Genomic DNA, 27,878 nt, shown 5'->3' with positions numbered 1-27,878 from the left:
TTTAAATTAAAAACAATCTTATTTTACATACCAATCCCAGTTCCCTCTCCCTCTCATCCTCCCACTCTCCCACCCTCTCCCTATCCCACTCCCATAGGGAATCATCAAAGTCTTGCATCATTAGAGGCAGGACGGAGGCCCTCCACCCTGTATCTAAGCTGAGCAAGGTAGTTTGAAAATAAAGCTTTTTCTGTGAGACATAGGTAACTGCACATAAAAACTAGAATGTTTATGATGGGAGCTGTGCTGGAGCTGAAGAGATGGCTCTGAGGTCAAGACCACTGGCTTCTCTAACAAAGGACCCAAGTTCAGTTCCCAAAATCCACAAGGAGGCTCGGCTCACAACCATCTGCAACAGGCAGGATATCTGAGCCCTTTCTGACCTCCACAGGCACCAGGCACACACATGGTGCACAGGCATACACACCAGCAGAACACACACACATGAAATAAATAACACCTTTAAAAGGGTTTTTAAAACAAAGAAAGAAAGAAAAGAAAGGGATGTGGGGGGCTGAAGAGGTAGCTGGAAAACAGGCCTGGATTCCCTGCGGAGGAGGAGTTTACTTCCCAGCACCCACCTCTGGCAGCTCACTGTCACCTGTAACTCCAGCTCCAGGACATGTGACACCCCCTTCTTGCCTCCTGTACTTTATACTTGTATATACAAAACCACACAGACATGCACATACACGTAATTTTAAAGACATAAAATTTAAACAGTAATTAAAAAGGAGACTTGTTTTCAGGCATTGTGTGAATGTGTGGTCCTTACTTCTTACTCTCCCCTATTCTGGACTACTCTATAGCAACTATATCATCACAAAAATACAAAATAAAGAAGGGAATGTAAATTAGTTGAGTCATTACATAGACTAAAGAAAAAAGTGAAGACTCTAGCATTTACTGGATGACCCGTATCTCAGGTAACTCATGTATTTTGTTCATTCATCTCTTAAGAATGTAAGACAGATGTAGTTTCACTTTACTCCTGAGGAGAAACACTGTACTTGAGAAGCTGAGAAACCGGTGTCGGTGACCAGAACAGCTGGTAAGCACAGAGCACCTGAGTCCCGATCCTCAGTTCCCACACCTATGTTCTTCCTAATGTGTCATACTGGTGACTGTCACTGAACACAAGAGTCCAGCCCAGTCTCACATCCTAGACACTGCAACTCGATGGCAGCAACAGCCACCAGAAAGACAGTAGTAAGCAAATTCTGTATTCAGGGCGCAAGTAAGAGCCTGAGCCATTCTCAAGGAAGAAAGGAGTTTTGTTTTGTTTATAAATAATATATTAAGTTCTAAAAGGGAGAGAACACTACGGTATAACTACAAAGATTTTTATGAACATAATAAGATCTAACAAATGAACATTTAAATGAGGCTGATGTCCATTTTTGAAACAGTATTAGAAAATGAAACACATTTTCCCAAAGAGTTAGTAGTTTTATCATATGTGACATTATACCAGGGAAAAGAAAAAGGAAGAAAAAATTAAAAAAAAATAGTCTATTTTCTCATATAATACTTTTCAAAGTGATGAGTCTGTTCTTTGTCTTTTTTTTTTTTTCTTTTTGATTTTTTTTTTTTTTGGGGGGGAGGACATGGTTTCTCTATATTGATTTGGAGCCTGTACTAGCTCTGTACACCAGACTGGCCTCAAGCTCACAGAGATCTGCCTGCCTCTGCCTCCCAAGTGCTAGGATTAAAGGCATGTGCCACCAATGCATGGCTCAAATGACATTCTAATTCAAGCTGTATACATAGAATATCAAAGGAGCTGGATGTGGCAGGACCCACCTTTAATCCCAGCACTCAGGAGGCAGAAGCAGGTGAATCTCTGTAAGTTCGAGGCCAACCTGGTCTACAAAGTGAGTTCCAAGACAGCCAGGGCTACAGAGTGAGACTCTTGTCTCAAATAAATAGAGAATATTAAAGGGTGATTAGACATATATCAAGACTCATCTATGCAAAACATACCTGAATTTGTTTCTGTATTTCTTCTGAGACTTTGGTTTGTGTTAACTTGTTTTTGTAGGCAATTTTGTAAGTCTTGAGTAACTGCCTGTGTTTTTTTATGTTACTCCATGACCACATCTGAGTATATCTTCTTATATGAACTTCAAGAACAGAATCAATTGCATATTTCCACCTAGAGTCAAATGTTAATGTACATATGAACATAAGGTTGTAAGAAAATAGTCCTGATTTTTCAGAGATACCACATTGTTGATTTTTTGTTGTTTTTCTTCTTCTTTACCATCTTCCAGTAACACTGCAAGGCCCCACTACAACTCTCTGACCTAAACAGAATAGCAAAAACACACTCCAGGACCCACAAAGGCACAAAATGATAGATGTGGAAAACAGTACAGTCACAGGCCAGACAGCAGCTTCTTGCTAAATGGTAGACCATATACAGCACAATGGCTTCATACAATTATATTACCTTGTGATGTTGTAGCTATCTTAGTTTATTCACAACCATGAAAAGCATTTCACATAATACATCTCCACTATTAAGTGAAACGTGCCTACAAACTATGTTCTACTGATTATAGTCTTGAGTCCATATGGATGACTGACAAGGCTTTTTAAAACATGATCAAGGTCTTGAAAGTTAAAACTTTGGGAATCCAGAAGCATAATATAAAACAAGACATTTGGGAGAAGCCAACAGCAATAGCACAGACAAAAAAAGATCTCTCTCGTTCATTTTTTTTAGAAGAGTCTAGACAACTAGAGCTTAAAGGTCTCTTAACTCTGAATGCCTGGACTATATGATTAGTCATGTCTCATAAAATAAAAGAATAAGAGCTAAGGTGATGACTCAGTAGTCAGTGTGCTTGATGAACAAAAGATGCAAACCTGAGTTTTCATCCCCAGAATGTACATAAAAGAAAGTTAGGTTCATTGGTGCACACCTATAGTCCAAGTGCTGGAAGGGGAAAGGAAGATGGGACAAAAAGGAAGCACTTAAGGCTTGCTGGTCAGCCAGCAGAGCTGAAATGGAAGAGTTCCAGATTCAATGAGAGACGATGTCTCAAAAAGTAAGGGATGAGAATAGAGAAGAAGACATCAACATCAACCTCCAGTCTCCACACATATCCACACAGGCAAGCACATCCTCACATCTACAATAGAGAGAGAGACAGAGAGAGTAAGAAAATAATTTTTAGATAAAAAGAACAAATTCTAACTTACCATTGTCGACAATTGGTGTGAAGTGGTAAGTAAGGTTTGTACTTCCTGTATGGGGCATTTCTAAACATATAATCCAGTGACTCCAAAAAGTCAATCATACTTAAGTACTATTGAGACAAGAACAAAATTATGTTTGTTACAGTGAACATACAAATAAAAATTAGAACTGATTCTCTTTTTCTAGAGGACCCCAAAATTCAATAATATACTAACTATACCTGTTTAAACCCGAGATTATCAATTAGAAATTAAACACAATATTTTAAGTTCTTCTATAAAAGAAAACTATGCAGCTATTTAAATTGTCACATGACCAACAATAGATGCCCTTTTTTCAGTAATCTAAAATGATAAATGCATATATTAGCAATAATGAAATGGTGTTTCTTTCAGTACTGAATGTATTTGTGCTTGTAAACTTGCCCGCTTTTCCTCTGAACCCTCGTTTTTACCACAGCTATAGGAGCTGACTCCCAATCTGCTCCAGAAAAATCAATGCGTAAATATACAAACAAGATGAAGCTATCTAACCATTCAATTTACTACCAGCACAACTTTGTGTTGTGTAGACCTGACAAACAGTTCAAATGAAGAGAAACACACAAGGAAGGGGTGGGAACGATCATAGGCTCACGCAGAAAAAGGCCTAGCTTCCTTTGGATTTTCTTCAGTACGATTCAACCTAAGGGTTACTTGAGAAATGTGTCTAGCCTAAACTTCAACAATAAACTACATCCAAGATTTTAAAGACATAAGGGAGAAAAGATACAAAATACCTAGTTACAATTTATATTCACAATGTTATAAAATAAAATTATAGAAACATTATGTTGAATAAAATAGGTTATTAAGGTTTGTTTTAAGTTAGACATGATGGTACATGTCTATAGTCCTAGCACTCAGAAGTCTGAGATAGAAGAAATGCTACAAGTTCAAAGCCACTCTGAGCTATATAGTGAGTTCTGGACCAGGCAAAAATAAACAGATGAAAAGCCGTTATTTTCCTTGTTGGTAAAGTAGCTACTAGAAAATAAAGAGTGATAAAGGCCATTTACATTCTACTTATTAGACAGCATTAACCTATAAGCCCAGTTATCAACGCCTCTTATCTTCTCAATTCCAGTCTCCAGGGCTGCTATCCAAAGCCTCCAGGCATATAACCACACTTGGAAAACAAACACAGGAAAAACAGTTGCTCTAAAAACTAAAGGAATGGTACTTGAGTGTCTGACATTAAAAACTGAGATGATGGGGTTGGAGAGATGAGTGGGAGGTTAGGAGCAGGGGCTTGTTCTTGCAGAGGACCTGGGTTTAATTCCAGCACTCACATAGTAGCACACAAACCCCAATAGCTCTAGTTCCAAAGGACCCAACACCCTCACCCCATCTCCTTAAGCTTCTGCAAGCCTGTATATTCACAAAGGCTCACATACTATATATAAATAGAAATAAAGTTTAATTAAAAAAAAACTAAAAAGGTGGCTGGCAAGATGGTTCATGGAGTAAAGGCTTGTGCCAAGCTTGACAACCTGAGTTCAATCCTCAGAGCCTACAAGGTGGAAGGAGAAAACTGACTCCTTCAAGTTGTCCTCTGATCCTATACCCATGCACACATGTGTACACACACACATATATACACAGTCTAATAAATGAGAAGAGAAAAAAAGAGTTAAAAAGCACACTAAAATTTTCCCATAATAATGAATTCAAAGGAAATATCATTCACTACAGTGTAATAAGATCAAGCATCATTTGTGAAAAAGGTCAGATTAATGGAAACTATTTGTCTGAAATTTCTCTTCTAAGTCCCCCCAACCTGCTTTTTTTTTTTTTTTTTTTTCATAAAATGCCAACAGAATGAATGAAAGTACCACAAAAATAAGGATTCAAAGCTAATTAAAGCCAGAAGTATCCAAGGGAACCTTACCTGGGGCTTTGTCAGCTCAATGGCAATATTTTGTACTTCTATGTTCCCATCAAGTTTGGGTGTTTTAAGCTCTGATTCTGCACAGGGATTCATGTAGAGTTTTGCAGAGGCTGATATTGGCTGGAAAACTGACATCACATGGGGAAACATAGGTATGTCTACATGCTCTTAACTATGAACAACTATGAATAATTATGAGAATATTGCACTTTGAAAGTAAAAAAGTAAATGATGTCATGCATATGTAACAGAATCATTATCAAGAAATGTGTACAGCATATGAACTCACAGAGACAGTGGCAGCATGCACAGAGCCTTTATAGGTGCAAGCCAGATGAGAGGGGCAAGTGGAGATGATTTCCCATCCCTAACTCAGAATCCATCTCCAATTGACAACTTCATGAAGGAAGCTTGGTTTCTCTAAGGGAGTTTGTACTGGGTATACAAACCACACTTAAGGACAGGCCCCATGACCAGCAATAGGTAACCAACACAAAACTAACTGGTTTTTTTTTTTTTTTTTTTTTTGGATTTATTTTTGTCTCATAATGCTTTGTCTGAGAATATTGTTCCTTACTAGCCTACTATTCATATATTACAGTTTCCAATTCTGAGTTTTTATGGCTTTTCTGTGTGTGTCTATGTCTCTGCAATGTGTGTGTGCTTGAAGGGATGAGAGAGGGAAAACAGTGATTAGAATATATTGCAGAAAAAAAATCTATTTTCATAGAAACAGAGACAGAGAGAGACAGACATACAGGGAGGAAGGGAGAGAAGGAGAGAGAGAGGGAGGGAGGGAGGGAGAGAGAGAGAGAAGAGAAACATACCAGGATACATTTATAAGTATAAAACAATTAGGGAGCTCGCTGGCTAAACCCAATCTCCCTAGAATTAATTGGAGTTGTGTGCTCCTAGGTAAGGAGTATATGGAACATAGACAGTCCCTGTCTAAAACTGGGATTCTCTGTGATTTAATAATTTATTGCTCATTTAAAACATTAAAACAGTGAAATAAAATTTAATTCTGTCTTAATCATTGACAAAGTTTAGTAACAGAAACATAAATAAAAGCAACCTAGAAAAAAAAAATTACCAGTATACTGTTTTCAGATTGATCATACACAGACAACCTTAAAAAAAAACTAAAAATACTCTTGAGGTTGAATGACAGTAAAAACAAAAAGTTTACTAGTGATGATGACTATAAATAGTATCAAAGCCATATAGATGTGTTACCTTATGGTAATTATAATTTGCATTAGATTACATAACATTTTAACTGATTTATATTATTCATAAATGCCTGATAATTAACTTGTTTATTTTCTGAAATAGTTATTTTATCAATGAAACTAAAAATTTTAACAAACTGGGAACACTTTAAAATGCCGTCACATAGCTGGCTCCACAGCTCAGGGGTTAGAGCACTGGTCTTGTAAAATGCTGTCACTATTCAAGTGTAGGAACATAACAGAAAGTACCATCATCTAACAGCAATGAGCTACAAAGGACAGGAAGTAAACCACAGAGAACCAGGACAATTGAGATATGGAAAGAAACAGACACGGAAGCAAAGGGCAATTACAAAGATTTACAAAGTTTACTGAATAAAAAAACAAACTAACAACTTCTTAGAATGAAACTGAAAGGGGAAGCAGATGCAGTGAATAAAAAAGCAGGCAGCCCTGTCAGGAAAATAGAGCAGAAGCTGCCAAAAACCTTAAAATTTCACTTTAAAAAATATCCAGTGTGATTGGCTTTACACTGCTACAAATCCAAAGATTCCAAAAGGGAGAGAGGGAAAGAAGAAAGGAGAAAAGGAGAAAGCAAGGGAGGGGAAACTGAAGGGAGAGAAAGGAGAGGGAAGGAGCATAGACCACAAAACAGCAAGCTACAGCAAGATCAGAGAAAGCACAGAGGTCAAAGGAGGTTGGCTGCACGTGACCCACAGCTACTCAGCCCTCCTCTGTCATTCTCCAGTACCGCACGGTTACAGTCTAGTCCTGAGGAGTTAGTATCCAAACATACATGTCCTATAGCCAAATGCCATAAAATAACACATTCTGTTTGTTAACGCTTGTGAAAACATTGACCTCCGTGTCTCTTATATAAGTCAACTCCCCCTGGTACTCACTGTACTGATGGTTTGGGGGGGTGTTTCTACTTGTAAGAATTTCACGCTTCAGTTGATCCTACAGAGATTTAAAAGTTGAGAATGAAAGAAAAATACACACTTAGCCACACATATAAAAAACTTCATAAGAATTGTTCTCACAGCAGTAAGTACCTTCATTACTCTCTTGTAACAACTAATCCATAAGGAAATGTAAAGCATAAGTTTAAGGTATTTTTCTTTACAATGAAGATACCTAAATATCTGGGAACATAAGTATGGTCCTCTCTGTGAGAACCATCCCCACACAGATAAATATTCACAAAGTGTTACTCAAAGGCTGAGTCTCTGTTAAGAGTGTTTCTGGAGTCCTGCCCCTTCCTCTAATCAAACAAATAAGACACTGGCTCAGTACACTGCCCACCCACCGTGTAGCAAATCATCATTATAGCTACCTAAACACATTTAAGACATGTGCTCTAGCTCTGCGGGTGGCATTTTCACAATACTCCCAATCCTCCTTACAGGTAACTGCAGATTAAGAATGCCACCAAAATGAGCATGAACAACCACAGAGGACACTGTAATGGGCTCCCGTGTCACTGTGGAGTGAATGGTTTCAGAAAGATCTTCAGATTAATGGTGGTCTTCTGAAGAGACAGATGGAGTTCAAGTGTTTTCACATCCACAGTTTAGTGACAGGCCAGTTAAACAAAGGACTGACAGCCTGTCCTCACGAAGGACCTCCCTTTCAAACACACTCCTGGTGTGCAGTTAGCACTTCAAGGCAGAAACTGAAATTACCAAGATGTGTTCCCTTGATCCATGGTAAGCCATGCGGCAGCCGACATTCCAGTAGGCACTGAGACTGTCAAGTTTCACAAGCTATGCAAGGAAAAGGAAAGTGGTCAGGCAATGCACCCTGAAATTGTATATCGGCATTCAACAACTGCCCTCATGCTCACTGAAATTCTCAACTTCCATAGGAAAGAAAATATGCAAAAAAGAAGGGGTGGCAAATTCATAGAGCTGTTTTAAGTTTAGCATTTGTTAAACTGCGTTTCTGGGAACAGATTTTCGGAGACTCACATTCAGTCAAATATCAAATAGTGAGAATTGAGCATCTAATGGATTGTTTTGCTACATAGGAAAACACAAGCTCCCTCAAGCACTTATCAACAGCTGCCCTGGGATGGTGATGGGGGACTGTGGGTAAGGCAGGGAAAGCTACAGACTGGCTGATATCGCCTCTGGGGAGCCACCATGCTTAGGAGCCAAGTCAAGCACTCAGAAGGCCTGCAGTCACACCCAGAGCACACCCTGCTCAGTTATGCCTGGGGTGGAGCTTGGCCAGTTCACTTTCTACATCTAACACCTCGATTCCCTAGCCTTTCATTAAATACCATTTGGGGATGTTGCTTGTAGCCAGAGCCTTCACTTGATGAAGAAGCAAGTGATCACAGAAAGTCATGTGACAAAAGCTTAATCCAAACCAGATCTTTTCCCACCTCTGACTCATCTTTATTAACAAACTATAAAGACAAAGTAAGTACTTTAAGTCTAAGGCATTTAGGTCTCACTTAGTCACTCACATTGAACATAATTTTCCCTAATGACCTAACTTTGCCAAGGAATACATCAACCCTTTTAAAATACTGCTGACACTCAACACGTTTTATACATTTCTGTCCTGCTAACTGGCTGTTAAAAACTCAATCAGTATGATATACCTAAGTATGTCAAAGGAAACAAGTACTATTTATTTAACAAATTGATTACGACAGCCAATTTAAAATGAAATAGCTACTCTTTTAAATGCAAGAGTGGTCATATGTAGATCACCCAGAATTTTTAGCTAAAATTAGAATCAAACAACATTAATTCTATAAATACATTAGATGTCTTTAAGGTTAAACGTTAAGTAGACTATCACACTGAGAGGAACTATCCAGGATGCCCAAGATTGCATACACAATTTTGCCTGGCATGCTGCTTGCTAGTTTTATCATAAATACAAAGGTAATCAAGTTTTTCTCTACATAGCAGCTTTTTTTTTTTTTTTTTTTTTGGCCCAAGCAATTATCAAGAATCGGTCCAATGTGCCGCTTGTACTTACACCCACCCTCTCTCAAAGCTTTTGAGGGCTTAGATCTATCCTTAAAATGTACATAAAGACACTTTTGCAGAGTTTGCATTAAAATGACTAACCGGTAACACGGACACATCTCCAAGCTGCCTCCATTGGCTGGACTGGAATGCTGCTGCTCCGCCCTGCCATCTGGCCGAGCAGTTATTTCAGTACTTAAAGATCTTATCTACAGGAGCATAAAAACTGATCTCCAGTAAGAAATTCTACAACCTTACATATGAGAAATATAATACCTTATATATAATTTTTTCTGCTTCATTTAGAATGCATGGAGTCCAGTGCTCATTTGTCGTCTAAAAAGAAAAGAAGGTGAACTCTTACAAAGCAGTACGAGTCACCCAACACTCCAGTATCTGTAAGCAATAACCAAGTAATTCATATACCCCCCATACACACACACACACACACACACACACACACACACACACACACACTTTGTCTTCTCTCTGGAAGACAAAATAATACCAAGTATGAGATCAGAACGCTACGCAGTCATTTGCTCCTTCCCCACATGTGCAAGGTACAGCACTCATTTCGTCTAAATGGTTTAACATTTGTTATGTGGGAACATTTAAAAAAATCAATGGGAGGGAGAGGGAACTGGGATCAATGTGTAAAACAAGAAAAAATAGAAAAAAAGAAAGTTGATTTTAATAGTGAAAAGAGAAAAAAACTCAAATATTAATTACTAAATATAGAAGTATTGCTGAAAATGGTGAACTTACAGAAAATGTGCAGCAAGAGAATTCTTCAGAAACAGAAAAGCTCTTTGAAGCAACAATGTGCCTCAGGCTATTCAGTTGATTTCAGAATATTAATACTTCACAGATACCACAGAAATTTTAAATAAGCCAAAATTACCAATAGACTAAATTCTCCCAGCGTGACACCAAAGGAAAGTGGCCTTTCTGGATCAGTGACCTATCAAAAAAGAAAGGGACATTAAAATATGAGGTGTTGGAACCTTTAAAACAAACAGCATATCCCCAATATGTGGTTGGCCCAGAACACATGTACATATGAACAATAACAAATAGATTCAGAGGCAGATTTTGTTTTGTATAGCTAAAAACAATGATTTAAAAAGAAGAGGTCATTAATTTGAGACAAAGGAGTTGGAGGGGTGGGGAGGGTTGAAAATTATTTAAGTATAGTATTTTTGTATGCAAATCTCAAAAAAATTAAAAAATTAAATTTAAATAAAAGTGTAAACTTAATAATAAAAATAAAAAATAGCAGGTAGACACATGTCTTGGAGGAAGGCACACAGCTCAAAGGACTTGGGAAGGAGGGAGGAGGGACACATAGCCATGTGTCCATAGAAGCATTATGACAGCTCCTATACCTCTAACTGGGTATTTTCCCAGAACTCTGTTTTCCTACAACTAAGAGGCTCTGTAACTAGGACTGACAGACTTGAACGAGTACCACAATGTTCTTCACAGACAGGTACAAGATGATGACTTCACCACTAAATAACTGCTCCAACACCTCAGATTTTCTTATTTGGAAACATGAACTATCTTTTACTGCCCTTGATGCTTCAAAACTGCCTGGTAAGGGGAAATTCTTGGTTTTGTGCTTTTCTGGGGTTGTTTTACTTTTCTTGAGACAGGAGCTCACTTTGTAGCCCAACCTGGTCTTGAACTTTCAACCTTCCTATCGCCGCCAGGCTTCAGAATCTTAGTATGTAATTTCCCAAGTCTACTTAACCCAAATCTCCCAATGATAAACTGCTTTTCTGTCTCTGAACTTTGATATGTGGTATTTATAGACAGTGGGTAGCCTGCACATGACGTCACTGCCTGAGACTGCCAAAAAGAGGTTCAAAAGACATAGACAACTGTTTGCTTGTGATGGCAGCATGAACTACTAGAAAAGGAATTGTAATGTTGTTCTAAGTCATCCAAATGGAACTCCACGGTCTTGTTACACAGACCCTTCGCAAAAAAGAATTATATGTGCATGCTCTGCGGTAGCTGGAAAGCACAAACAGCTTTATAGATTTTATTTGCAATTAATACAAACAAATATTTAATTTCTATAAATAATGAATCATGTGTAGTGGTACACACCTGTAATCCCCATACTCAGTAAAAGGAGGCAAGCAGCCATGCTCAACTACATATAAAGTTTAATGACAGCTTGGACCACCTGAGACCTCATCTCAAAAAAAAAGAAAAAAGTGTACATGTGTACCTGTGTCTGTGTGTGTGTGTCTGTCTGTCTGTCTGTGTCTTTGTGTGAGAGGGTAGAGAGAAGGAAATGATTTGCTCATCTTTTGATAATTACTTCAAAATAACTTACAGCTATTTCAGAAGGAACTCTGATACAGTCCAACTCCACAGTGCTAAAAGACTGCCTGTAACTCCCCAATACACATTTCTTACATTCCATATTCCTCATATGCTTCTAGATAAAATAAGCCAACTACCCTGGAAGACACGTGATATAAGAACTGTTCACGCATTTAAACTCTCTTCCTTTAGGTAATTTTACTGTATTTTGTCATAGGTGAAATGCTGCCACAAATACTAGTCTAGATATGATTGAGGGGACTCCTATGTACTATGTTGTTTCCATAACAACACAAACCTGAGTAATTCATCTCACATGCTGATTATTTCCTATTTCTCATAACCATTTTTGGACTATGCATTTGACTTTCTAGATAACACATATAAATATCTATATATATAATACATATGCTATATTTTCTCTGTGTAACTAGCTTATTCCACTTAATTCCAATCACCATCTCTAGCCATGTTGCTGTGAGTAGCAGAACGCTCTGTTTTCAGGCCAAAAAGTACTTCACTGTGGAAAGGCTAAGTATTTTTGTTATCTGTTCATCTGCCTACTGCCTTTCAGCTGCTCCTGTATCTAGGCTATTGTGAACAAAGTTGAGGATGTCTCTTCAAGATGTTTCATTCAATTTATTAGGCTATATATCCAGAAATCAGTTGTGGATCTTACTGTATGCTTAATTTTAGGTTTTGGGGGAAAGCACTCTAGATTTTAAAACTAGTTATATCATTTACATTTGTACCCTCAAATATAAAAGCATCCCAATGCTCCACACAGCTTTAATAGTAACTCTTACTTCCATACTACATAGAGTACAATTTTTCCATTTACTATAACCAAGAACATTTTAAGTTGTTACCAAAGTTCACTTTAATTCCTCTAGAAAGCCAAAGATAAAGTGAGTAGTAGAGTGTTTTGTTTTGTTCTCCTCAATCTACAAATATATCTTATTAAATAGTGTTACACAGAGAACCCAGGACAGGGAATTAAAACCCTGTCATATGCTTCCAATCTAGTCAAAACTTAAGGCAAATTAACAAGAGAATCCAAATTGACTTGTATGGAGACTGGTTTCAAAGCCACTGTGGGTGCTGATGAGCAGTTCGTACCCACTCCAGGTGTGGGTAAGAGGCTGTAACTACACTGAGCAGTGGCCCTGTCAGCTGGCTGCCATTACCAACAGTCATTCCATCACCTTTCAGAACTAATTGTTTTGACAATATAAAAATGAAAATTAGCTTCCTAAAGTTACATCATAACATGTACAACAAAATCCACATAAACCACAGAGAACAGTCATATGGTTTTTGCTATATCTATTTATGTGAGGAGAGCTAACACAGCCCAGTAGAATGGTGAAACACTGATGATATATTTACAGGAGTAGCTGTCTTAAATTTAAATTTGGGTCAAATAATCTGCAGAAGGAATATCATAAGGTACAGAGTATCATAAAACACATTTAATGACCAACTTAAAATACTGAAATCACTTACGTCATCTTCATATTTAATGTGAATGTCGGTGATTTTCACTTGAACATTTTTTATTACTTGAGTTGCCAATTTTTCCAAAAATGTGTCTTTTTTGGCTTCTTTGGGCTTATCTATGAAAAGAGAAAACAGGAGCTCAAGACTTGCAGCTGACGCACACCTCATGACCGACGGCCAAGAAGCGCTACTGGCACTACGTGACAGAAATTACAACATATTCTAGGGCCCTAGCTTAAGTTTGTTTTAGAGCCTGATATACAGCTCCAACTTAAAATTCGGTTTTATATTTAAACTGTACTCTAATGTTCATTTTACCTTCCAAGACAGAAATCAAGATGTATAAACAGCACAGGGAGAGAACTGTGTGTACCTACCTTTGGAGCGATCAAGACCTTTAAAACGTTTCTTAAAATGTTTTTTGTGCTTTTTACGCTTACGTCCTTCTCAGTGGAAGCATTTTAGTGAGAAAAGGATAAAAGTCAAGTTAGCAGACAAGAGAACAGAAAAGAAAATAAGAGAATTCTTCCTGACATCAAAGCTCAGCATCACTTACCTCCATCTACACTGACTGACCTACTACAACATAAACACACACTCACAAGCTTCCTTTACTAGATCAACAACCTTGAATCTAGATTATAATGTGGCAGGCACAGTTATACAAAACACAGATAAGATATAACCATTCCCAATGGTGTTTTAATATGTATAACTACACATTTACAGTGTCACTTTACATTCAGTGTTACCAAAATATCGGAAATGTAATGATGATGATATAAAACCTTCAGGGAATGGTTTGGAACAATGTGTGGCAGGGATAAAGGGATGCAAATGGAATGAACCGGTTGAGTGCTGATGGTCTCTCTAGATGATACCCTTCACAAACAGAACTGTTTAGGCATGGTTTATAGCTCATAAAAGTAAGAAGACATAGGGCATAAAACACACACTAAACAGTACGTTCAACTAGCAATCATTCCTTTACATTGCATCCTTCTTTATTGGGCATTTTCACTCTAACCAATACCTTTCTGACCCAGCCCGTGAATGTTCCACTCAATGGGCAGACAGATATCAGCTGTGACCTGAATTCCCCAAGGGTATTCTCCTGACTCTGCGCCCATCCTCACCTTCTGTTAAAGGGCCTTCTGCATTGCTACTGTATCTAAAATACTAGTTGAGTCCATCAATCCCCTCCCCCTCGTTCACACTCATTTAGAGGCTCTCTGCGGCCTGCCAAATAAAATCAAATGTGTCTGCATGACATGGGCCTGATCTCTGTTACTCCTGTCAGTCATGCATGCACAGGAAACTGCAGAAATGTCCATTGTAATTGTATGAAATTGTAATTGGGATGCTAATTGTATGGAACATACATAATGCCAATGCTTACTGCCTCTCTACACATCATTCTATAAACAGGCTGCCAGCCTCAAACTGTTTCTTGAGCAAACTTCTAGGCACTGCTGTCTCGGGTCCAACAATCTTGCCTGCATGACGCTTTGCACAGCTCCTCTGAGCAGCCCAAGGGCCTGTACCTTACACAAAATTCTAATAATCGTTTTGCCAGTGAGCAAGAGGTTCCTATCCAGCAGGAGGCTTCCAAGGACAGAGATTTATATCTTAGAAAAATGTACATAATACTTGTCTATTCAAATAAATTAAAACATCCACACATAAACATTATAACAAAATATAAAATAATCTGGAAATATATATGCAAACTATTTTGTTTTGTTGATATTTGCAAACTGTTCTATCATAAAATTAAGACATGAACTTGAGTTATAGAAATAAACAGTTTCCAGAGGAAAGCACTTACACACATAACAGAAGCTGGATAGTGCAGACACCAGCATTTCCTAACACAGTCACAGTTCCTGATTCCACTCCACAAATCACACATACAGAAAGACTGAGTTCTCAGAAACACCATTTGGGAAAAAGTAAAAAAGCCAGTGCTGTCCAGAAAACATGCTACTCAGCTGAGGTCTCCAGCCAAGAGATGCCATCACTCTAGCTTCGCAGGTGGTCTAGCCCCTGTTCTATCTTTAATGTCATCATGTGGGGCACCACGTCAGTCCTCTTGAAACCATTTTAAATCTACAAGAGGACTACATAGTAACGAAAGTTCCTAATCAATCTAATGAAGAATGAATTTATTATTCTCAAGTACAGTTCTCAAAACTTTGGCCTTGGGACCCTTTAATTCGCATTTAAAGCATAAGCAACTTGAAGGGATTTTAAGTAACATGGGCTATAATTATTCATATTTATCATGCTGGAAATAGAAACAGAAACTATTTTCTCAATTCATTCAAAATAATATTAAACCATCACTTGATTACTTATAATTATGCATTATATGTATACATACATTATATATGTATGCATACACACACACATATACAATTTAAAGTCACAATGAGAAGAATCACATGATTTCTCATTTTTATGAATCTCCCTAATATCTGGCTAAGTAGAAGATGGCTAGATTCACATATCTGTTTCTGACTTCAGTCTACTGAGATATGCTATTCTGATTGAAGTACATGATGAAAATATGATTTCAAACGAGATATGCAACTGGAAAAGAGTGTTTCCATGGCCTTTTTGTGTAATTATTGGGAATGCACTCAAGTTCAGTAAGTGGAGTTTCTTAATTATAGTTTTATAGTCAGCCAAATTACAACCAGTTGGCCAGCTCACAGATCATGTGGGCCTTTCATACAGCCATGACTCATCACTCACTACTTAATATGGAAACCATGCTGCAATGAGTTGGGCAAGGCGCTCAGGTTCAGTCTTGTCACTGTTTAACACAAAAGGGACTTTTGCTAGAATCACCACCAGTCTCGTAGGAAAGTCTGGCCATCCTGGGTAGCTACCAAGCTCAAGGTAGAAAGCAAGGGGTTCTTTAAATTCTAATGTTCCCTTAAAAGCCACTCATATATGATGGCTCACTTTCACTTTGTTTTGTGAAGTAGCTACACACTCAAACTTGAATGATGGCAATCTGTCAATCTTTCAAGTAAAAACAGACTTTGTTCATAAGAAGCAACGTCCACTAACAACCCCCACAATCCGCAAAGGTAACCATCCTTGAGAATCAACCTACTTCAGCATTCAGAAATGCTTCACACATACTTCTCTTGCTTCCAAGAAAATTTTAGAGACCTGCTCAAGAACTGTTTGTTAAAATTCAAATTCTGTTTTATCAAGAAAAAAACATTAAGAAATGCTGGCACATTTTGTTTTCTTTTGCTTTTGTAATGAGTGCACAGCAGCAAAGAATACAATGACCAGCAGTACAGTGAGGTGTCCTGCTTTGAATCAGGCCATGGCAGCCACTGAGTTTACAAGCCATTGCTTATACACCTGCACACAAAAGTCAACTCCATGAAAAATTAAATGCTTTGATATCACTATGAAAATAGCCAGCTCTGCCTTTCTGAGAATCGCTGCTCTTAAAAAATGTGGCATGAAATAAGGAAAGAACGTGCACTCAGAAATTGAAAGGGGAAACTATGGTAAAGTACACATCAGCTCCTGGCTAAGGAAATGAAGCCATCATCAAATTAACTCTTCTCTCTGTACTTCGCTTTATCCAGGATTATTTTAAAATCTAAAGAAGAAAGATCTGTTAAGGCTTCCTTCCTTCACTGTGGCTTCTGCTGGCTTTCAACAAGGCCCAGTGGTTGTATAAGGGACTAGAATGAATCACCAACATTCATTTATAACTTCCAGGTAGAGTCTTCCTCGAAAGACCGGAAAACACTGGCACCTGTGACAACAGAGAGCCAGCCCATTACAACCTACAAAATTGCACAACCAGCCATGCTATGCTCTGTACTGAACAAGTCAATACAGTCAGTCGTGGTTACTACTGTGGGAGAAAGAGAAACTGTTCTCAGGATAATTCCACTTAATGCTGTGAATCTGCCCTGTAAATTCTCCCCACTGTCAAAATGAATATATATAAAGTAAAGTAGCTTTTATCTACGTAAGGATTCTAACATGGCACTTATTTTAAAATTGAGATGCAAACTCACTTACCATTTAGTCAAAGCAAATCTAAAGTGTGATTAAGTTAACATAAAAAAGGACTGAAGAGTTATAAAAACATAACATTTTATTTAATAAAAATTGTTACTATGTATCTGGTACAAATCCTAGTATTCAAATGGTTCCCTGCTAAACCCTACAGCAAACAGCCTTCAGTTTGCCTTTGTGGAGCTTCAGGTTTCAACACTGTATGGGACAGCAGACTAGAGAAAATTACATTCAGAGAGGACTTGAGAAGAAACTCAGAGGTCCCGCCTTGAGGCTCTGAATGAATTGTTTTAAAAAAAAATTTGTCTTTCTCTTGCAAATTTGAAAATCTCTGCTGTAAACAAGAGAAAGCACTCATGGGAAAGGACTACTGCGCACTAGAAAACAAAGGTCAAAGGGCAATAGGACTGTCATAATCACTTGCAGATATGAGAGCTCTCTCCACAGGGACTGTCTCCCAGCACTGCTAGCCTAGGCCCAGGCTTCTTGAGAAACTCTGTCTCAAGGGACTAAGACAGAGTGGTGAAGTAGGACCTGTCCTCCTCTGTGCTTGCTCACCCACAAACACCAAGCTCCCAGCATAGCTTGCCAGAGGCACTCAGAGGTTCAGTGAATGAGTGAATGGCTTCAGAAGGGAGGGAAGAGGAAAGGATGGTGAGGTTGTGAACATGAATTACATTTCCATATTTCTCAAAGGATGGCACACCATCGAATGGACGCCACAAAAAGCTCAGGCATGGATAAGAACATCAATTTCATGAAGTTAAGTATAATTAACCATGCATACCCACCAGGCTTGACGTCCTTGTAAAGCAAGTTTTCCAAGCCATACATGAACTCCCCTGAGGGTGCACCTGCATCCCATGGCAGCAGTAACCGAAACACAGAGCATTATAAGACACCTTTAGTCTTGCATGGGAAATGCACCTAAACTCATCAAAAGCACCCACTCCTAAAGAAACATTCCCAGTGACATCAGGTCCATTCTTTTAATACACAAACCTTATTTTAATATTGAAACAAAAATTATTCATCATGAAAGTTATAACAATCAAATAGGCCAAAGCAGGTAAATAGCAACGACGGCTCAGGTCTCACTGTAATTTTCATTTTCAAACACAACACAAATCTGTCATCTGGATTCTCTTCCTGCCTGTCATGTTGCCCATTTTCATTAAGTTCCTGTGATATTTACCATTAATTTTAAAATCAGACGAGAAAATTCTCATCTTACTTTAGTGTGTGACATGTTCGTTCCTTCCTTTACTCTTTAGCCACTCAAGTCAATAACGACTGTCAGCACCCTCTCCCATTTCCCTCCCAAATGAAGCACAGACCAGACTGAAGCTTCAGACTTCAAGGAAGAAAAATTTATGAACTCCCTACTCCTCCACTGGCCAGAGGTTAAAGTTCATTTTTGCACTGGGTAACTAACTATTAAGTCAGTCGGTTCATAGAAAACACTTTGATGGTTGTCTGGTAAATAATAAATATTCAGTAAATGTCCGTTCATTTATCCAACACACACACACCACAGAAAAAAAGAAACAATTCAAACAGAAAACTCCAAGAAAAAAAGTAATGATAAGGCATACATCATGATGAGCAAAACTGGGATTAAAGCAGCTAGAAAAGGCATGAAAACCCACCAGTCCATATGTGGAAAACGTAGTGTGCTCACACAGCAGATTAAACAAGGAATGAAAGGAAATATCAAAAACAAGACTTCTGGAAGGAACTATAATCACAGTCTATCACTAGATCTTTATACAGAACATTTACCTTATCACAGTGAGTAACTGGCCAGGAGTCATGACCTATCCAGATTTTGAGGAGATGCAGAGGGCATCGCTCTGTGAGCTTTGGGGCCCATGTCAACAGAAGACAGGGCAGGTAAAAAGAAGTCTAAGGTAATGTCACGCATCAGTGAACCGAAAAAAAATGAGAGTTGATATTCTAAAACATAAACTGATCTCTAAGAAGAGAGTGTGAAGGACAGCAAAGAGTGCACAGGGGACTGCCACCTGTTATCCTAAGTGTCATGGGGACACCATTTTAAGTGTATGTATATAGTACCTTGAAAAATCAGCATTTTAAATATGAACCTTAACATATGGGAATCAGTGTATGATTGCCTTCCCAAGTACAGAAAGCCACTCCAGAAAAACAAAAGGAGAAAAATAGTTATATTTTTTTTTACAGCTAAGCAAATGCACTAAAAGTGAGATTAAAAACTTCAGTTTTTGTTCCAAACAATGGCAGGAGTATTTTAAGAAGTTACAAGTTTTGGAGTGTGTCAACATGAGGATTTTATCTTTACTCTTATCTGCCCACAAAGCCCAGAGTATCTGCTCTCCTTATCTCTCTGGATTTCTACACAGGCAATGGTGCTTTAAAGTGGACAAAGACCAGGAAGTTAAGTCTGAATAAAATGTGATAACTAAGAAACAACTATTAATTGATATCATAAGATATGAAGCCCTTAAAGGATTTGTTTACATTCACATGAAAAGCATCATAAGAAGATGATGCATATCCATGGAAACTAGGAAATAATATTTACAATAAAGTCAAATGATTAAGTGGATTCCTTCAGTTGCAGGGTCAATTTCTCAGCATATCTCTCAATTACTAAGTTCAACTATTTTACATTCAGAACCAGTACATGAAAAAATGAATTGGAAAACTGAATTTTACTTTCTGAATTTTATGTTTTCAACATTATATTTTTACTTCATATACTTATGTGTGAACAAGTACACATGCACAAATCAGGAAACAACTTGCTGGAGTCAGTTCTCTCCTTCCACTATGTGGGTCTGTGGAATCAAACTCAGGTTGTCAGGCTTGGTGGCAATTGCATTTACCCCCCCAGCCATCTCTCCAGGCCCCACTTTCTGAATGTTAAATATATTCAAAAAATCCTAAAAGTTATCACCCAAGAGGTTGCTGTGTTTGTATTACATATTGTACAGACTTAACAGACTTACTCATGCAGGACCAGCTCCACGTAAGTTCACCCTCTCTAGAGAAACCACAAGCATCCAACAGACCCACACATGTCAACTCAGAGCTATGCACTAAATATCTAGCAGTCAAATTCTTGTAAGCACAAAGGACAAAATGTATCCCAATTAAACCATCCACTATGGAAACAGATCATTTCGCACCTTTCTGACAGAGCACTGGAATTACTAAGTTACTTTTTAAGCAATTACAATAGTCCTTCCAAAAAGGGAACTGAAGATTTCACAAATATAACATATTAATTATATATGTGATTATAAATGTATAATTGTGTATCAGTTTTCCTAAATACGCTATTATACTAGATGGATATATGTGTGGGGGTATATATGTACATGTACATGTGTGCGTGCGTGCGTGTGTGAGAAAAAAATATACTTACTCTGGAAATTCTATAGAAAGAAATGAAATCCTAGCGCTCTCCAAGTATCACTTCTCATTTTTACTGAACTATTATTACATACACTAATGAATCAAAAATTATTTTTAAAAATCCTACTGGACTGCCCTCAGAAAACCTCACATGTTTTATTTTGCACAAAGAAGCAACACAAATAAAGAAAACCTTTCCTAAAAATGCAGATATTTAAGTTTCAATAGAAAGATAACATTCTAAAGTATAAAAGAAAAAAGGGGGAAATTACTTAGGTTTTCAAACATTTTCTTCCAACACAGTAGCTCTGTATTATGACTAACATTAGTAACTCCTAGTAGAGAATCAACATTTCTGCATAAGAAAAACATACTTCAGACAAGGAGGGGTTAGGGTCAGTGAACAGGAACCTTCAGCAGCAGATATTGCTGTTACTGTTTGAGGAGGGTCTCCTATATTGCCCAGGCTAGCCCACACTACTGGGCCACAGGGTCTCCCACATCACTCTCCAGAGTAGCCAGAGCTAAACAAGCACACTCAGCTCAAGAAGCCATTTCAAAATAGAGTTCTCACTGATTCATGCTACCAGGACCACAGAGAGAGCCCTCTCTTGTGTGTAACTGTAATCCGGGTAATTTTTTTTACGTCAATATGCACCTTGTCTTATTCTGTCTTATTTGAAAAAAAAAAAAAAAAAGAAATTTTGTGCAATAAAAATTCAAAAATATTTGCCATATGTTATCAGAAACTATCGGCGTCAACACTGAAAACTGTATGCACACCACCAAATGACTGAAAAATGATGTGAAATTCTGAGTTATACCTCAGTCAAAGACAAGGATATGGCTTGATTTTAAAGAAATAAAAACAAGCTGGAATCTGGAAGAGTCCCTCAAACTAATAATGCTTTTCATTTCATTCTGTCCTGGCTTTAGAAATCAAAGTCAAAATCAAAATGTGACATAATTGTCAAGTTTATCTTAGATTAAAAACAAATTTTGAGGGTGATAAAATGTTCAAATCTGAAGAGATTTGTTTTGAAAACAGTTTATTTTGTGAAGAGATGGGGTAATCAGATCACAGCAGCAACGCCTTGTAGCATCAATACTGTGACAACTTACTCTTGACATCTTATAAAAACGTAGGTTAAAATGAATGCAACACATAAAATACACATATCTCAAATGTTATTCAAAGCACAGTTGTCTTCAGGAACTTAGAATAAATTAGTCACCACACAAAAGCAAGTGATCCTCAATGTTTCTCAATGAAATATTTATAAGCAGTATTTTAAGATTTGAAAAGAAGGTTCGTTCTTTGGAACTGGGTTTAAGAACGTCTATGAAAGCACTTGGCAGACAGAGACAGGAGGATCTCTGTGAGTTTGAGGCCAGCCTGGTCTACAGAGCAAGCTCCAGGACAGCAGAGCTGAAACACTGTGTTGACCAAATTAAAAAAAAAAAGGAAAGAAAGGAAAGAAGGAAGAGGTATGAAAGGATAGTAAGTATGTCTAAAATATAGGTATGTCTAGGTATTTAAAATAAATGTATTGTACCTTTCTCTGCTGCTTTTTGAAGGGCTTCTTCAATTCTGGAAAGCTCTTTCTGTTTAATATCCTGCAAGGATTTTTCTTCTTTCTCAGCATCATACTTAATACCTAAAAACATACAGTTAATTCTCACAAAAAGAAGTGAAATCAGTAAACAAATGGAAAACTTTAACCTCATTATATTCATATGTTAACATTATTTTTATAAGTCAGAAACACTTCTATAAAGATTAACCTTATAAAACTTATATTTTTACATTAAAGTGATTACGTAAAAATAATTTATACATAAATGATTCCTATTTTTTATAAAACATCACAAAATAAAAAATGAAAGAAATTAGAAGCAGTAAGGTTAGCTAAAAACAGACTGAAAAGGATGGATAGACAACTAAAAGAGAAAAGAAGACAGAAAATACTCGCTGTTACTGCCTGCATGGTAAACATGTTAGTATCTATAAAAATAAGTAAGAGTGCTAGAGATATAGCACAGTGGCTCGGAGCATTTGCTGCTCTTGCAGAGGACCCAAGTTCAGTTCCCAGCACCCACATCGGGCAGCTCACAACCCTAGTTCCAGAAGATCTGACATATTGTCCCAGTCTCCAGGGGCACCTGCACACATGAACTCACACCAGTACACACAGATACATATACATACATACATGTATACATACATACATACATACATGTTGGGTGTGATGGTGCATGCCTTTAATCAGCACTCCAGAGGCAGAGACAAGAGGATCTCCCAGTTCAAGGCAAGCCTGATCTACAAAGTGAGCTCTAGGATAGCCAGGACCACACAGAGAAACCTTGCCTCAAAAAATAATCAAACAAACAAACAAACAAACAAATAAATAAATAATGACATCTATCATCTGCTGTCAATGTAGATTGATAAAACTGTTTCCACAAAGTATTTTGGAAATAATTAATAATCCCAACATATCATTTTATCTGTACTCTTATATCTGATAATAATATTCTAAGAAAATACAAAAGTTCAAAATACAAAATACAAAAATACAAAAGGAGATTTTGAATGAAATATAGTAGCACATCTATGAAGCTGCTGTGATGGGAGGCATTATTCATATGATGAATCAAAAAAACACTTTTTCAAGAAACAAAAAGGGGAAAAAAAACAAATAGGGAAATAATCATAGTACCGCATAATAGCAAAAAACAGTTAATATTAACTACGTTTAAAAATTTTCAGTATCCTTGAAAACCAATGGACACAAAAAGCATGGAAAAGTAAAACCAATGCCGTGTAATTAATATGATAACTACTAAGTAAGGACTCTAGCACTGTAGACAGTGGAGTAGGCAAGATACAAAAATAAACACAATATTATGGTTGGGAAACCAAGTAATTTTTCCCAAGGCATTCAAATTTTTCTCATATCGTCCATTTTAGCTGAAAACACCAATACAATATTAAGCTTCAGTATTTCAAAATATTAACTATTATTAAAATGTTATAATTCCTAAGGAAGAAACAACCTGTTACACATGTTGGAAAGAACACTTGTTAAAATCAAAAGCAATACAATATGGGAAAAGTTTCCAGTCTTGAAATATATAAATTAACATACTGGTACATTTTAAATTTCCTACTTCAATTCATTCTTCAAGTGCATCACAAACTTTAAAAAAAAAACCTTCAGATACAAAATAAGTACTCATGGGGAATAAAGTTAAAATAGAATGAATTTACTACCTTCAGCAACAACAGAAAAGCATTTGGTATACAAACTTGGCAACACATGTGTGTACATACATAACTGTATGTTTATTCAGTACACTATGTACATATGATCCGTTTCTTACATATGTTCTAGCTTCCTCACTATATTAGAATACTTCACAGGGAAACAATTTCACTTCATTGCAATGTCACTGAATGATTACAACGTAAAAGAACATACTTGCTCCAGGGACCACAAGCAGGTATAATCCTTCTAGGGTGGCAACGACTGCTTCTCCGTAAAGGTTTTTCCATGGAATCTTCAAAGTTAATTTATCTAAAGAAACATAATTTCCATCTTAAATCATTCTTTTACTGCTAAAGAAGATACCAAAAATATTTCTCATTTCCCATGAAAAGTCTCTGACATTTAGTATGTTGGTCACTCGGGTGGAGATGGGGGGTGATATTTAAAATGTATATTTTATGCTTCCCAAACTTTATGACAATTGACTCATTTGATAAATAAAAGAGTAATCACAGCAATTTGGAAAAGGAAAAGCAGCTCAATCTCAAGAGAGGAGAAATTAATCATTTATGTTCAGCAAGGTCATCAATGAAGATGCTGGAGTCAGAGCCCTGCACTGGACACACCTGAAGACTGCACATGCTCTTCCAGCCTCTCCAACAACTAAATCAACACAGCCACCCTAAGTGCTGTCTGTGGCCAACACACAGCCACTGTAAATACTACCTGTGGCCATCAACACAGCTATTGTAAATAGTGTCTGTGCAAACAGGAACCAAAGCAGCAGAGAAGTCCCTTCTCTCCATTACAAATGTGGAAAACAGGTCAAGCAGCTATGAATGGAATAGGCGGGATCCGAAGGCAAGGCAGGCTGTTTCACAGTCAATCAGTATTATCTTCTTTTATGTTGCTAATGCTATACAGCTCAGATTTGATACTTTCCAAATTACGTACTGACAAATCACTCAGAAGCAGAATATACTTTCTCTCTTAGGAACTTAATGGTATTAAGCTGAGTGTGGTGGTGCACACCTGTGATCTCAGCAGTTGGGAGGTGGAAGCAAGAGGATCGGGAGTTCAAAGCCAGACTCACCACACAGCAAGTTCAAAGTCAGCCTAATGATATTCAGAAATGAGTCCATAAAAACTACCACTCTTCACAGAAGAACTACGGCCCTAACAGCAGTAACTCATTTGGTGTTGTATGAGGACAAAGCTGTAAATAGCAGAAGAGAGAGCAGACCTGACTTCTGAAACAAGTAAAACCATTTGGAGCACCTTTTCATATCTCTTCATCTTTTTCCAAATCTCCAGAACCCCTCTCTCCAAGGCCACAGACAGCTAATGTCCCAGTCAGTTGTCATAATTACAATTCTGTCCTGACTTTCCTACCCCTGAAGTTTTACATGTTCCAAAAATAAAATACCAAGTATCTTCCTTCATTATAATTTTTATTTATTTATTTTATTGTATGGTTGTATGTATGTATGTATACACATACATTACTGGTGCCTGTGGAGGCCATAAGAGTATGTTGGATCCCCTATAACTAGGATTAGGAGATGTGAGCTGCCATGTGGATGCTGAGGATTGAACTGCAGCCAGTACTCTTAACTGCAGAACCATCTCTCTAGTCCCCTCCATTACAATTTTAACAAATAATGACATTAGGTGAGTGTTGCTACAAGACTTATAAAAAAGGAATCTAATTTGACTCATTTGTGGATGTGAAGTCATACGACCAGAATCACTGGCAATGTTTAAAGAAAGGTGCATAACATTCAAACAAATTGAAAAACAACACAACAAACTGAAAGGAAATAAAATAATGTTCTATAAGGGAGAATATTCTGGTCAACTGAATAGCTATATAACCAAGTCAGTTTTATATGGAAATGTAATACAGGGATAAAATATCAAATTATTTCTATATTAAAAATTTCATTTCTTGCCTGTCATGGTGGTGCATACCTTTAATCCCAGCACTTGGAAGGCAGAGGCAAGCAGATCTCAATGAGCTCAAGCCTGGCCTGATTTACAAAGCAAGTTCCAGGACAGCCAGGGCTGTTACACAAAGAAACCCTGTCTCAAAATAAAAAATAAATAACTAAATAAATAAATAAATAAATAAAAATAAAAAAGAGTTTCATTTCTCAGGGGTCAGAGAGAAGGCTCAATGGTTAAACTAAGCACATATAGCTCTTGCAGAAGATCCAAGCTCAATTCCCAGCACCCACATCAGGTGGCTAAAAACACCTTTAACTCCAACTCCAAGAGTACCCTTGGCCTCTGTGGTCACTTGCACTAATGTGCATGTGCACGCATGCACGTGCGCACACACACACACACAGCCACATTCATATAATTTAAAATAATAAAAATATTTTTATTTTACTTCTCTTCAATTTGAAAAGCTGTTAAGTTTCTTTTATGGCTTCCAGGTCAGAGGAGTCTATAAATCACATCAGTATACTTCTGGATCACTTCTAATTCTTATGGTTTTACAGTGAGTACCACCTATATTTACAATGGTCACTACCTACACACAACTTCATGACCTCCTAACAAGGCATTGCCTTCTTAGCGAGTATAAGATCAAAAACACAGGCACTAGGCCTTTAACATAACAGAAAAGGACTGACTGTTCCTTACCTTTCTCTCCATTTATCAAGTCACCCCACAAAAAGGTCCTGAAATAATTCAGCTAGTTACAAAGCAGTCTCATTTCTGAATGTGTGTGGTATTGAAGACCGAACCTAGGAGCCCCACACATGCCAGGCAACTGCTGTACCACTAAGCTGTCTCCAAACCACATGGTTTACTTTTTTAGAGGCAAAGTCTAAGCTGTCCCAGTTGGCCTTGAACTTGCTCTGTAGTTCAAACTTAAAAACATAAGGATTTCAAAAAAGTACATATCAAGAAAACAGCCCAATTTAAAACAGGGTACAGAGCTAAACAGAGAATTCTCAAAAGAGAAAACTCATATAGTTGAGAAACACTTAAAGAAATGTTCAACAACTTTAGTCATCATGGAAACACAGATCAAAACTACTTTGAGCTTTCGTTTTCTCACCATCATAATGACTAAGGTCAATAAAAACAAGTAGCAGCTCATGCTGGCAAAGATGTGGAATAAGAGGAACACTCCTTCACTGCTGGTGGGAGTGCAAACTTGTAAAGTTACTATGGAAATCAGTGTGGTAATTCCTCACGGAGATAGGAATCAATCTACCTGAAGATTCAGCTACACCACTCTTGGGCAGATACCCAAAAGATAACTCATCCTACCACAAGGACAAATACTCAACCATATTCATTGGTGCGCTATTCATAACAGTCAGAAATTAGAAACAACCTAGATATCCCTAAACAAAAGAATGGATAAGGAAAATGTGGTACATTTGCACAATGGAGTATTACTCAGCCACTTTATAAAAAAAAATAAAATCATGAAATTCCCAGGTAATTGGTTGGAACTAGGGGGAAAAAATCATCCTGAGGAATCCCAGACCCAAAAAACAAATAAGGTATGTGTTCACTTAGGAGGATATTAGTCATTGATAGAACCACAGAGGTTAGGTAGAGAGTAAGGGACTGGAAGGACAGATAGATCCCATTAGCAAAAACAAATAAAATAGATATGAATGGATGGAGAGGACTGGAATGGGAGGATCAAGTAGGGAGGGGACAGAAAAGGTAGATGAGGAGGGAAATATGGGGAGAGACAGAAAAAATTAAGGGTTATTGGATGGATATTGTAAAAAAAAAAAACTAATACAGTAGAAGCTTTCCAAAATTTATACAGATATGAAAGCTATCTAAATGAAATAGCTGGATAATGGGGAAGGCAGAGCCCAAGTTGGCCATCTCTTGTCACAAAATGAAGTTTCAAATACCAAGAGTGGGACTGGAAGTTTCAGTTGTTGGCCAAAGGGGCCCTATGGGAATCCCCAAACAA

General features: G+C 37.5%; 1 protein-coding gene across 4 annotated transcripts in view; it reads right to left on the bottom strand.

The window, feature by feature from the left end:
• Window positions 1–27,878, bottom strand: part of Vps13c (vacuolar protein sorting 13 homolog C) — a 147,044-nt gene that overhangs the window by 105,175 nt on the left and 13,991 nt on the right. For 3 of the 4 annotated variants that reach the window (XM_051197858.1, XM_051197861.1, XM_051197862.1), the window contains 12 exons: window positions 24,134–24,229; window positions 22,208–22,309; window positions 18,044–18,106; window positions 13,571–13,636; window positions 13,200–13,309; window positions 10,258–10,317; window positions 9,630–9,689; window positions 8,052–8,132; window positions 7,269–7,326; window positions 5,135–5,262; window positions 3,208–3,314; window positions 1,984–2,155 (listed from right to left, as the gene is read on the bottom strand). In XM_051197858.1, coding sequence (XP_051053815.1) covers window positions 1,984–2,155; window positions 3,208–3,314; window positions 5,135–5,262; window positions 7,269–7,326; window positions 8,052–8,132; window positions 9,630–9,689; window positions 10,258–10,317; window positions 13,200–13,309; window positions 13,571–13,636; window positions 18,044–18,106; window positions 22,208–22,309; window positions 24,134–24,229 — 1,103 coding nt within the window. The remainder of the gene's footprint in view (window positions 1–1,983; window positions 2,156–3,207; window positions 3,315–5,134; window positions 5,263–7,268; window positions 7,327–8,051; window positions 8,133–9,629; window positions 9,690–10,257; window positions 10,318–13,199; window positions 13,310–13,570; window positions 13,637–18,043; window positions 18,107–22,207; window positions 22,310–24,133; window positions 24,230–27,878) is intronic. The other variant, XM_051197859.1, reaches the window with a different exon arrangement.

Source organism: Phodopus roborovskii, unplaced genomic scaffold (genome assembly GCF_943737965.1).
Source record: "Phodopus roborovskii unplaced genomic scaffold, PHOROB, whole genome shotgun sequence".
Classification (NCBI taxonomy): Eukaryota; Metazoa; Chordata; class Mammalia; order Rodentia; family Cricetidae; genus Phodopus; species Phodopus roborovskii.
This window is presented reverse-complemented; position numbering and strand designations above follow the sequence as displayed.